Raw genomic sequence first — 12,375 nt, 5'->3', positions numbered from 1 at the left:
ATTGCAGTAGAATCGCTAATAGCTTTTTGCTAGCAAAGAATCTTTTAGGATTCAAAATGCAAATTGGACCTGGAAAAGAAAAATTATTTTTAGACATATGGCACTTTAACTTAACTGTAACACAGTTTCAGGGCTTTCTGTTATTAACAGAATATGTTTTGGGTTGTGAATTTTGGAGGAATCCCTATTGGCAAATTGTTGACTGTCATCTCTTGGCTGTGAGCCATTCATTGAAATGGGCTATAAGATAAGGCTGAAGAATTTCACTAATTTGAGAAGAGCCAAAAAAGGATTATTATTGTGGGTCCATTAGACTTGAGATTTCTGTGATTATCTCAACAAATTCTAAAATTCAGGGCCAAATGAGGTGAAAAGAATTCATGTAGCTATACTCATGTTATAGAGCAACTAAAGCCTTAATTGTTCATCAGACCCCACCCCCCAAAACTGGTTGCCATATAATTTAATTTGGCTTCTCTTCTGCTCTCTGTGTAGCTTCTGAAATTTCTTTAATGTTATTTGGACATGAAAAAATGATATTGCATTAAAAATGTCAGCTTAAGTTTAGACCTATGCTCTATCTAAAGTCGTATCGGTGATCTTGAACACGTAACCACTCTGTGCCTAGATTTCCTTGAAACAGGAGTAATTACATCTTACTGTGCAGAGAAATTAATAAGGAAAAACAATTTAAAGCCAGAGAGACAATTTAACATCACAGAAGAACTCAGACTCTGTCCACCACTGCTTGAGGTCAAAACCTTGGTTTTGTTGCTCAACAACAGTCCTCAATTACTACAGCTCTAAAATGGGAACAAAATATACAGTTTAAGGAAAACAAATTTTAAGGATTTTAGAAAAGTGCCTCCAGAGCAGGAAGTGCTTGGTGCCTAACACATGTCAATCATTGACTATTATTAGTAATAGTAGTAGTAGTATTACCTGAGCCTCTTTGGCTGAACCCAAAAGAAGATCCTATATTTTACACTCTATGTATGAATCCGATAGTGAGGTTGTCCCTGTAAATCTGATACAGATGGATTCCAGGTTAACCGTTTAGAAGTGTGCACATGCACACATGTGTGTTTTTGTCTATATATTTAAGGTAAATCAGTCACATGCATACATAAAATAGTTATAAACTAATTATTCCTCAAGCTAAAACACAAAATAATATGTCTCCTTTCTTTTCTTTTGTCTTTTTAAAGTAATCTCTCCACCCAACATGGGGCTTGAACTCACAACCCTGAGATCAAGAGTTGTATGCTCTATCAGCTGAACCAGCCATGTGCCCCAGTTGGTCTCCTTTCTTGAGAGTTGCAGCTCTCAGTAAATTCACTGTGATTCCCTCTACCTGTATAAATCCACAGACAGTTGCTGAACAAATGTATAGTGAGGGCTTTTCTTGGTGCTGACCGTTTAGACTGGTGTAAGACTTGACCTTGGCTTAGCTGGAACTCAGCTAGGGGTTGATAGGAAGTGGTTGATTAAATGATAAACTAGCAGTCAAGAACATTCAGCGTGAAGTACTCATCCACCCCACCCCCAACCTTTCTTTAACCAAGGTATCACAAAAGCAATTTGGGGACAAGGATTTCATTTAAAAGTGAGGAGTGGACCGTGGAAGAATCCAGAATGTTTGTAATGAAAACCATTTGGTTTTTATTAGCGTTACTCTGTGTGCTTGCTAATTTTCAGTCATTTTCCCTTCAGGAATGGTCCCCTAGATTCTAGTTTCCACATTACTGCCTTTTGAATGGAGTCCTTTGTGACCCGTTGTGATTACATTGCATTTTCCTTGTGTTCTTTCAAAACGTTCTGACTTTGCCTTAATTTTGGCTGGGGGATGGCGAGAGGAGGGTATTAGCAGGGGAATGAGGTCAGCAATATGTTCAGCATGTTGTCAAAAAAGATTTTTAACTTGTCAAATTTGCCTAGTAAGTAATATCAGGCATAGTGTCTATTAATAAAGCAAACATTTAGGACAGAAGGTTGGGTCAGAAATGGGTGTCCTAAGGTCTTTATAAGAGCATTTGTTCCTGGGTACCCCAACATTTCTCTGACCTCTTCTGGACACTTCCAGGACAGTTATAATCCAGGCTGATTATAGTCATTTTAAGGTAATGAAATGAAAATGTTAATGTGGTTGGAGTCAAAAAGCCAAGAGTTTGGGCTGATTTGGAGAGAAGAAGCTGAAAACAGTTTTGTTCATGTACCATTTCCTAAACCTTAGCCCCACGCAGAGTAAGAGGGTCATGAAAGAAATCTTTTCGTAGAATCAGATGTGTCACTTACGTTGTACATAGATGCCTAACCTATTTAAAATGTTTGACCCTAAAATATAACTTTAATAATTGAGGATGAAGTTCATTGAATCCATTCCCACTTAATATTGTTGCCTGTTTTGTACATTTCCTGGATAGTTCAAAAGCCTCAAAGAAAAAACAGAAGTATAGCTGGTCCTAATTTTTTGCAAATCCCCTGTTTGCTAACTCACCTACTGGCTAAAATTTATTTGTAACCCCAGAATCAACACTTGTGGTGATTTTGAGGTCATTTGCAGACCTGAGCAGTTGGTGAAAGATGTGAGTCATCTTCCACGCGTGTCCCCAACAAGGACTATAAGCAAAGGTCCTTCTCTCAGTCTGTTTAGTGCCGTATTTTTCATATTTTTTGTGCTTTTTGTTGGTAATTTCCTGGTTTAAAATGGCTCCCAGACATAGTGGTGAAGGGCTGTTAGTGTTTCCAAGTACCAGAAAGATGTGTTATGCCTTACAAGGAAAAAAACCTGTGTTAGATAAGCTTTGTTCCATCATGAGTTATAGCGCTATCTATCAGCTGGGAGTTCAGTATTAATAGCCAATGACATATATCAAATAACATGTCTTTCAATTAAATAAAAACACACATAAAATAAGATTATGTATTGATCAGTTGATGAAAATGCTGTATAATCCAAGGCTCTTAAGAACCTAACCCTGTATTTCCCCAAGACTCTCTACTTGCTAATTCAGTGTTGGTTGTGACTTTACAACAAACTGCATTAAATAAAAAGAATTGACCATATTCATAATTCCCACGAATTCATTCTCATGGAAAAGCATCTGTGATCTATTAAGTAGGAACCAACATTAAATAAGGTTAAGTCCATAATAAAGTTTCATAGCACAAAGCTTTATGTTATCCAGTTTATTTATTTGCTACTTGTGACAATTGTACTTATTTTAGATTTCCTTTATTTTACTGACGGTATCCCCAGGAGCACCTGACACATGCAGAAATTTCTTTAAAACACACACACATTAAAAAGGAAAATAAAATAAAACACACACACAGGACCAGAAAACTAGCCTTTAGGGTATGTATATGTATAAACATTGAAATATTTCTTGTGCATAGTGCCAAAAATCCTGTTTTCAGTTAGCAAACTATTGATGTTGTTGGAAAGCAAGGTTTTGGGCACTGGGCAGCTCAGTCAGTTAAACGTCTGCCTTCTGCTCAGGTCATGTTCTCAGGGCCTGCTTCTCCATTTCCTTCTGCCCCTTCCTGCCCTGCCCTCCATGTGTGCATGGGCATGTTCTCGCTCTCTCTTAAATAAATAAATAAATAAATAAATAAATAAATAAAATCTTTAAATTAAAAAAAACAAAACAGGGTATATAGGTTGGAAAGGGGGACCATATGGCACGGACGCCACTGGCATCCAAAGGCAGACCAAGGATCTCCTCTTCTTGAGGTAACAGGTAGAGAAATTCCAGTGTAACTGGCATTTCATCATTTCTTTTTTTTTTTTTTAAGATTTTATTTATTTATTTGACAGACAGAGATCACAAGTAGGCAGAGAGGCAGGCAGAGAGAGAGAGGAGGAAGCAAACTCCCCGCTGAGCAGAGAGCCCGATGTGGGGCTCGATCCCAGGACTCTGAGATCATGACCTGAGCTGAAGGCAGAGGCTTTAACCCACTGAGCCACCCAGGTGCCCCCATTTTGTCATTTCTAATCATGTCTGGCCACTGGTGGGGTGATTGTGCCCAGGTCTGTCACCTGAAAGGCCCAGGAGCATTCTGAGATAAGCGAGAACTCATCCGTAGAGGAGTAAAGTCAAACTCAGCTAAAAGGTCCCTTAAACAAAGCCTTGTCCATCAGCAAAGAGAAATAGTTCTGAATGGAATGCAGGCTTTGCTAGTATAGTCTCCTCTAAGCCAGGCCCATCGGTCCTTGTGGTTCTTGGGAGCGGGCAACATGGAGGTAAAATATAAGTCAGCTATTTACCTGGAGGCACCAGGAGTCTCTTTGGGACTCCTCCAGGACAATGACAGATGGAGGGCAGTTTCACAGAGTCCCTACACCCTGAGCTCCGTCAAGGATCTGGTCTGGGGTGAAAGGTCATGCAGGCCAAAGGCAATAGAGTAGAGTGGAGGCCTGGAGGGCAGGAGTGGGCTTGTACACAGGAGACTCCTGTGTGGCTTCCTGCACTACTGGGCCAGGGATTTATAAGGGACTGAAGTGCACTTAGAATAGGTTGTCATGATGGGAGCCCGTTCACACAGACTGGAAAAGCAAGCCGAGATATGCCTGGTTCATCCAAGTATGAGACCATCTTTACTTTCAGATGTTGGATTGGATACTGGATTGGGTATTGAATCCAATTGGATATTGGATTCTCTTGTCCTCATTTTCCATGTGTTTCTGTTCTCTAATCTGATGATTTCCCCCTGGCTGCTTATTAGAACCACTCAGGAAGCCTTTAAAAAAATGCCTAGACCACCCAGATGATTTGATTTAATTGATCAGGGTGAATCCTGGGCATTTGAATGCTGGTGACTCACATGATTAGCCAGGGTTGAAACGAACTGCTCTGACACGTACAACCCGGAGAATTTTCACTCTCCAGAGTCCGGTGGATTATATGCAGGAATCCTGCTACATGCCCACTTCAAGAAGATGTACAAATGGGCTCCACACCACTCGCCTATCTGCTTGCCCTGCTGTGAAGAATTCATCTGTTGTTGTTGTTATTGTTTTAACCTCTTCCGTCTTCCTGGGTACTACAGACCCTCCCAGTCCTGATGCTTTCTCCTACCTTAGACCCAGGGCTAGGTGCTGGTGATAAGGCTGACATTAGGGAAAGAGGGAAGCCATGCTTACTGAGTGTCAGGGAGGGGAGGAAATCGAGGGCAAGGGGAAAATAAAGGGCAACTGAGAAAGAGTGGAAAAGAAGAAAGGGAGAGAATGCAAATCACTGCTTCTCACACAGCCCCATCTGGTCTACCCAAAATATGGAGGGAAGTAGGTGGGGCACTCAGAGCGGTGGGAGCCTAAGTACAAGGCCTGGGGCTCCATCATTTACTGGCTTCTTGACCTTCGGGAAATTACTTAATCTTGTACAACTAAAAAGTGGTGAAGCTCGGGGAGTCAAAACAGGTCTGCCTGATTTAAGGACCCCAAACATTTTCCCAGCTTGTACAGCATCTTCTAATCCATACCCACACAATGGACTCTTGGTAATGAATACAGTAATTAATAACTTCCCAGATGGTAGTTGAGCTGGTTTTAAAAATTCTATAGTCAAGGAAGTTGGGAGAATGTAACAAGAAGATTAGTTAGGAAAAAAAAAAATGGTATGCCATATATTATCAGCCTAGAACATTTGGAATTGTCATTCATAAGAAATAAGCTCATTATTAATAGAAGATTACTTCTCTTGTCTTTATGTGACTATTTTCTTAAATTAAAAAATGCTTTTTTTTCTTATTGCAAAAGCAATGCATGTTAATCTAATACAAATTGGAAAATAAAGATAAGCAACTAAGACAAAATTAAACACATGCATAATCCGCCAACCCAGATATAACTGCTGCAAATGTCTTTTAGACTTTTCTGTGCTTTTATACAGACATCTGGTCAGCACCATTCCGTGTCCATACGTTTACCTTTACTACATCATTTTCTGTGTCTGATGAGGAAGGTGAATAATTTTATTTGTTTTTAAACCCCATTTGTTTACTCAGAAGTCAGAAACACACAGATAAGGAAACATCTGAAGAGCCCAGGTGTGGCTCTGGGGAGAGGCTGAGTAATTCAAAACAAAGTGCAAAATCTAGAAACAATTACAACCAGTTTGACAGTTGTGTGTCTGTTTCCTACAGCCCTTCTACCCACAGGTCGGCCGCTGACTTCAAAGAAAAGTCAGCCCAGAGGAGGTCCGGAGGATACGGTGCAAACTGAGAATCAAACCCACGATAAGAGATTAAAGGAAGCTTGATCAAAGCCCCGGCATAAAAGTGCTAGCCCATGACTTGCCTTGGCCCACGGCCCCCAAATATTCGCCAGAACAGAGAGCATTCTTTGAAGTGATTGGAAGCACCCATGCCCAGATGAGCTCTCTGGTCAAAGGGAGATTTAAAAAGTGCCACAGGAAGGAGTTGGCAAAGTTGCCACTTCCTACCTCTGGCCTGCACCAGCCCTCACAAATTGTCGGAACGCCGCTTCTTTGGTTTGTTTTCCAGATATGAGTCGTTTCACTGGGTGTCAAGGACGAATTCCCCCTAAGCGGGGAAGGAGCACTTGTTTCCCTTGTGGGAGACGGGAGATGTGTAGAGGCTTTTCATAGGGCAGCGGGTCAGGCTCAGGAGCCCAGGGCAGCCACGGCTCTTCCTATTAAACACCTTCAGGGTGTTTAAAAGAGCGTGAGGTATTTCCAAACAGGCAGGAAGACTTGCCCGTTGCTGTCCGTGTTCACTGGGCTCGCTCAGTACGCGTTCACGGCTCTCCTGCCCTTCCAGTTCGTTGCTCCTGGAGGTGTTAGGACACAAACCAGCCATTTCCCTGGCGGGGAAGAGATGGAAGTGCTCGCAATATGGCACTTGCCTCTCCGACATTCAGTTTAAGTACTTAAAGGTATTTTAAAAGATAAGAGTTACATAAAATTGCTAAAAATGTATGCTTAGAACATACTTCTTTCAGGCTCCAGTTTTCTGGTTTTTTTCCCTTTTTAACAGGGTAATTCGCCCAGTGTTGAGGGCCTTTATTTTCACTCCCCCAGTTGTCATCTCTTCATTTCCTTCAACGTTTAAGGGAATTACTTTTTCTACCTTTTTAACGTCGATTTTCTAATCTCTACTTGACGTTTCAGGTGAGAGTTTTTTTTATCGACAGGTCTTGACTGAATGCGACCTGAAGCTCTGTGAGAGACCTGGAAAGTGCTTTCCCTTCTTTCCCAGAACCACACAGTCTAGGGGAGGGGATCAAGGTTTTTCGAACAACAAAAATGAGTACTATGGCAGCTGATACAGATTTTGTAAGGACAGTCCTTGGTGAGGAAGGACAGTTTGAACTGAGCCTTGAAAACACCTCAAATCTCTAAACATGAAAAAATGAAAAAGGATGTTTTAATAGGGGTGGAAGCACCATGGTCAAAGTTACAAAAGCCGAAAACTGTAAGGTGTTCACAGCAGAAACCGAACAGGGTCATTTAATTGGGGCAGGTGGCGCATGTGAGGAAGTGGGGAGAGAGACGCCTCACTGGACGGGTCAGAGTGACAATATGCTGTGGGATCTGGATTTTTTTCTTTTATAAAATTTCTCTGAGTCATTTATTCCATCTGTGATTTTGCTTGTTTTCTTTTTATTCATGTGTAATTAACATACAGTGTTACATTAGTTTCAGGTGTGGATTTTATTATATATTTGTATATATTTATATGTTTCTCTGGATTTTATTATAAATGCAGACAGGACATATTGAAAACCTCAGAGTGGAAATGGCATGCGAAAATCTTACGGCAATAATCGGACTGGCACAGGAGCCAGTCCGATTGGATGGATTGGAGTGGGGAGAGGCCTGGGGCTGTAACTTGGTTGAAAGGGCCTGGGCAGAGCCTAAGAGAAAGAGGGCCCGAAAGAGAGCAGAAACAGTGGACATTGATTGCAAGGATGGGGCGGACTGGAGGCCATGAGATGAGAACTGGTCTGACCCGCAGGGGCAGAGGAAGAGGTGTGTAGGAGGAGGGAGTGGGGCTCACGGTGACTCAGTAGGGTGGTCACACACAACCATTTATGCACGCCTTTTATGAGGTGCTAGGTGATGGGAATACAAAGAGGCTAAGTTCATCAACTTGGTCAGGAAGACGGAGTAGGTGTCCACAGTGAGAAACCTCATCTGAGCACTCAGGACTGAGTGAGGCCATGAGCTTTCAGGAGTCCTGAGAGAGAAATAATCCCTCAAGTGTGGAGTCATGGGAACTCTGGGGAAAAGATGGGACATACGCTGAACCCTGAATAGTGGGTAGCGTTTGGGAAGAAAAGGAAGAGAAGTTAGAGGGGGGCAGTGCGGGAGAAACAGCAGCACCAGGTGGAGAAACACAGGAGTGTTTGTGGCACACGCAGCAAGCCTGTCTGGCTGGAGCAGAGAGTTTGTGTGAAAACACAGAGAGGGGGGAGGAAAAGAGAGAAGGCAGAGAGAGACTTTTGATGAGTCTCTGAAAGATTTAGAGGTCAACTTAAAGAGTTTCGTAATTTAACCTGGACAGTGTCAAGCCACTGACATTTTCCAGTGAGAGAGTGACTAGTGAAAGTGTTATTTGGGGAAGTTTCATCTGTGAAGGGCGTGGGGAATATATTCAAGAAGGGACAGGGTACTAGCACCCTGAGTAGTTGGGGGACTTTGAGTGAAAATAGAAACTGATCATGGCAAGAGTACAGAAAAGAGGCAGAGGGGTTACCAAGAAGCCCAAAGGGCAGGGGGAAAAAGCAGAGTTTTACCCAAGGCTCCAGCCTGGGAGGCCACGATGGGGGTCATGTTGTACAGCAGAGCACAGGAGTCCAAGAGAGGACTGGTCTGGAGATGACCCAGGGCTTGGCATCAGAGACATGGAGCCCGAAGGGGCCGCCAAGCAAACACACCCAGAAGGTGGTGAGAACGGGAGCGGGGTGGGCTTGATGTTCAGCTGGAAGATAAACTGAACCATTCCCAGTTGGAAAGAATCCGCACACCTCAGCGATTGTTGGAGGTTTTTAATTAATTAATTAATTTCTTCAGGAAGCACAGTATTTTCAAAAGCTCCTTGGAGAACTTAACACTCTCTCGATACCACTGTGTTCTCAATTGCTCTTTTGTTTTCACCGCAGAACAGTTCAACTTGTAGGAGAAGCAACGTGGGGAGGACCATGGGAAGGTTTTCTCACTATTCAGGTGTTAGAAACTGGGGGCGTTGTACGTAATACCCTCCTTAAGCCGTAATTTGTATTTTATACATCCTTCTAACTGGGGCACCCAGCACAGTCAGTGTTTTGCACACTGTTGATCCTCGCTGTTGGCTCATTTGCATTTTCATCGAGGTTCTCTAGGATGAAAGAGTGGACATAAGAAAAGCTAACAAGCTTAGTTCAAAACCAATTTTATAATGACAGACTCTACATAAACAAATGCAAATCAGATGTCAAATTTGAATTGCAAAAATTTTGTAAGCAAGGTCCAAGAAGTAATAACGGCAGATTTACATCCTCCCTAAAATGATGAAATCCATGAGCAGTCCCACATGGACACCTGACTCCTGCTCTCGGAGTTGTGCCTTCGAGCCCCACGTGGGGTGTTGGTATTACTTAAAAACAAAAAACAATCCCACAGCCCTTGGAGTCTCAGAGACATAGAAACCTGAGGAGTAGAGGCAACAGCTTCAGTTATTAGAGTGAAGAACCACCTTGTGTCAGCCCCAGGCTTGGGTTGGCTAAGGCAGACGGGTATTCTTTTTTTCATCTGAGATAGGAACTAGCAAGAACATCAGTTCTTTGGAGGTGGGGGTGAGATGTAGGACAGGAGGACCGAGACCTCTCACTCAGAAAGAAACCCAAGCAGCTATAATAAAGGAAAAGAGGACTCCACGTAGATAGTCACCATTCCTCTTCAAGTGACAGTTACTAAGTAAGAAAAAGGACCATCAGTCCAGTTGACTTGATGATGAAGGAGAAACAACAGGGCTCTTATTCCCCCTTCCAAAACACTTAAGAAATACACCCTTCATTTTATCTCCTTCTTTCTCTGGTCTTCCAGCCGCTCGACTGATCCAGAACATGGATGCCACTGCTGAGCCTTGTACAGACTTTTTTAAATATGCCTGTGGAGGCTGGTTGAAACGCAACGTCATTCCTGAGACCAGCTCCCGTTACAGTAACTTTGACATTTTAAGAGATGAACTAGAAGTCGTTTTGAAAGGTTAGTGGAGTTTGTGTCTATGCATCAAAGATTTCTCTCTTAATATATCCATATTTTAAAGCTACGGCTCTTAGCCATTACAGAGAATGCCACAGAAGATTAAAGTCCATAATCCCTCCAAGTTTTGTGGCTCACCACTAAGTCGCTCTGAGGGTGGTAACACTGAAATGGATATGTTGGCAGCTCCACATTCCTGCTTTCATGTGTGGGTATGCGTACGATGAAGCTCTGTCATCCCTAGAGATGGTATCTTACGCCATTTCACATTCTAAGAAGTAGATTGCCACTAAACGCCATCTCCATTGTTTTTCCATGCTGGCCCTGGCTGAAGTCAATATTGAGTCATTACTGTGTTGAACTACTGTGTTTGCATCCCAGAGAAGGTATATTTATTCTAACCCAGCTAAGACCTTCTCCCCAGTAAGCTGAGGAAGTCTCATCTGGTCTTCTGCTCTCCTCCATCTCCTGTTCCCCTCTTCTAGACGTTACTCCATAGAAACACAATTCTTGCTATTTTCAAACATGCAAACAAGTAGAATAATTCAGTCGGTTTATTTGGAGCATGAGCAGTACAATCACACAAAGATAATTATTTCCAGCCATCAGGAAGACTATTGTATTAAATTCCATATTCCTCTGTATTATTATTTCTTTTTAATCTCAATTTCAAAAAAAGTAACTTATGTATGGCAGAGCAGTACACATCACTGTTCACAAAAAAAGATAATCTCATCAAAAAGACTTTCATCTAACTTGGCTAATGAAATCAACTCCCAGTTCTGCACTAGGAATAATGATTTAGTAAGGGGTTTAGCTTTTCCTATAGGGTTTAGAATGGGGAAGGAGGGAACATACACAAAAGCAAGCTTCTTTCCTGTACCTTTGCACTGCAAATGTTAATTACAGCTGCAAATGAGAAATTATGTTAATGTAGTTTATTAAATGCTCTATTTTCAGATGTTCTTCAGGAACCCAAAACTGAAGATATAGTAGCAGTACAGAAAGCAAAAACATTGTACAGATCTTGTATAAATGAATGTAAGTGCTCTCCATTTTATCACCTTAACAGTGTGCCCCCAAATGCAAAGATTTCATAATGAATTTATTTTCATTGTTTTCAAAAGCTGCCATTGATAGTAGAGGCGGAAAACCTCTACTCAGTCTGTTACCAGATATATATGATTGGCCGGTAGCAACAGAAAACTGGGAACAAACATATGGTAAAGCAATTTTCCTTCTTTTTTAAAAAATAATTTCCATGTCAAATCTGTGTTATTATAGTATCATATTAATGCACTAAAGCTTCTAAAATATACTTCACCTTTCATTGCTTTAGGTACTTCTTGGACAGCTGAGAAAGCTATTGCACAACTAAATTCTAAATATGGGAAAAAAGTCATTCTTAATTTTTTTGTTGGCACTGATGATAAGAACTCTGTGAACCACATAATTCATGTAAGTTTGTGTGGCAGACAGCCAAAGTTATCTCTAAATTGTAACAAAACATCTACATACATTGTTACTGATATTTAGGAATAATGAATATTCTCATTTGATCTGCATGAACAAGATAGTAATAAATTCGTGCTCTGTCCCCAGTACCTGGATTCCCAATTTTGAAAGTATTTTCTCAGTGCTGTGTTTCAGACATTCATCTCTCCCTTCTGCTACTGTAGGTCTAGACACTGCTTTCTTCATAAAATAAAGAGATGAAAGGGGCTCCTACTTAGAAAAAACATCCAATTTCTCTGTGTGTTCACGAAAGGAGCATAGTTTGGTTTACATAAGTAATGCAAGTCTAGAAACCAAAAATTTCTAATTGCTTCCAAAAAGAACATAGAAAAAAGTTTTTGAATACAATTTTAGTTGTTACTAAAGAGTATCTGAACTTTCTTTTGGTGAAGGTAAATAAAATATTCTTTTAAAATGGATTTATTAAATTTTTTTTCTCATGTAAGCCATTCATTTACATTTACTTAAGGTACCACCCAAGATGAAATTAATGCTTAATGAGCATGTTTGGAATGGACTGGAACATTTACAGAATTTTTATTTTATTTCCTTTAAAAGAAAGTACCCCAAAAGTTGCAAGTATGAAAAGATTCATATTTATGTCACTATTGCATAAATCTTTATGACCATTTTTATCAAAATCATAAAAGGG

At 41.1% G+C, this 12,375-nt stretch overlaps 1 protein-coding gene across 4 annotated transcripts in view; it reads left to right on the top strand.

Annotated features, from left to right (window-relative positions):
* MME (membrane metalloendopeptidase) overlaps positions 1 to 12,375 on the top strand; it is a 97,402-nt gene that overhangs the window by 23,302 nt on the left and 61,725 nt on the right. For all 4 annotated transcript variants that reach the window (XM_059391703.1, XM_059391705.1, XM_059391704.1 and 1 more), the window contains exons 4-7: positions 10,050 to 10,211; positions 11,169 to 11,249; positions 11,336 to 11,431; positions 11,548 to 11,666. In XM_059391703.1, the coding sequence (XP_059247686.1) occupies positions 10,050 to 10,211; positions 11,169 to 11,249; positions 11,336 to 11,431; positions 11,548 to 11,666 (458 nt within the window). The remainder of the gene's footprint in view (positions 1 to 10,049; positions 10,212 to 11,168; positions 11,250 to 11,335; positions 11,432 to 11,547; positions 11,667 to 12,375) is intronic.

This window comes from Mustela nigripes, chromosome 2 (genome assembly GCF_022355385.1).
Source record: "Mustela nigripes isolate SB6536 chromosome 2, MUSNIG.SB6536, whole genome shotgun sequence".
Classification (NCBI taxonomy): Eukaryota; Metazoa; Chordata; class Mammalia; order Carnivora; family Mustelidae; genus Mustela; species Mustela nigripes.
This window is presented reverse-complemented; position numbering and strand designations above follow the sequence as displayed.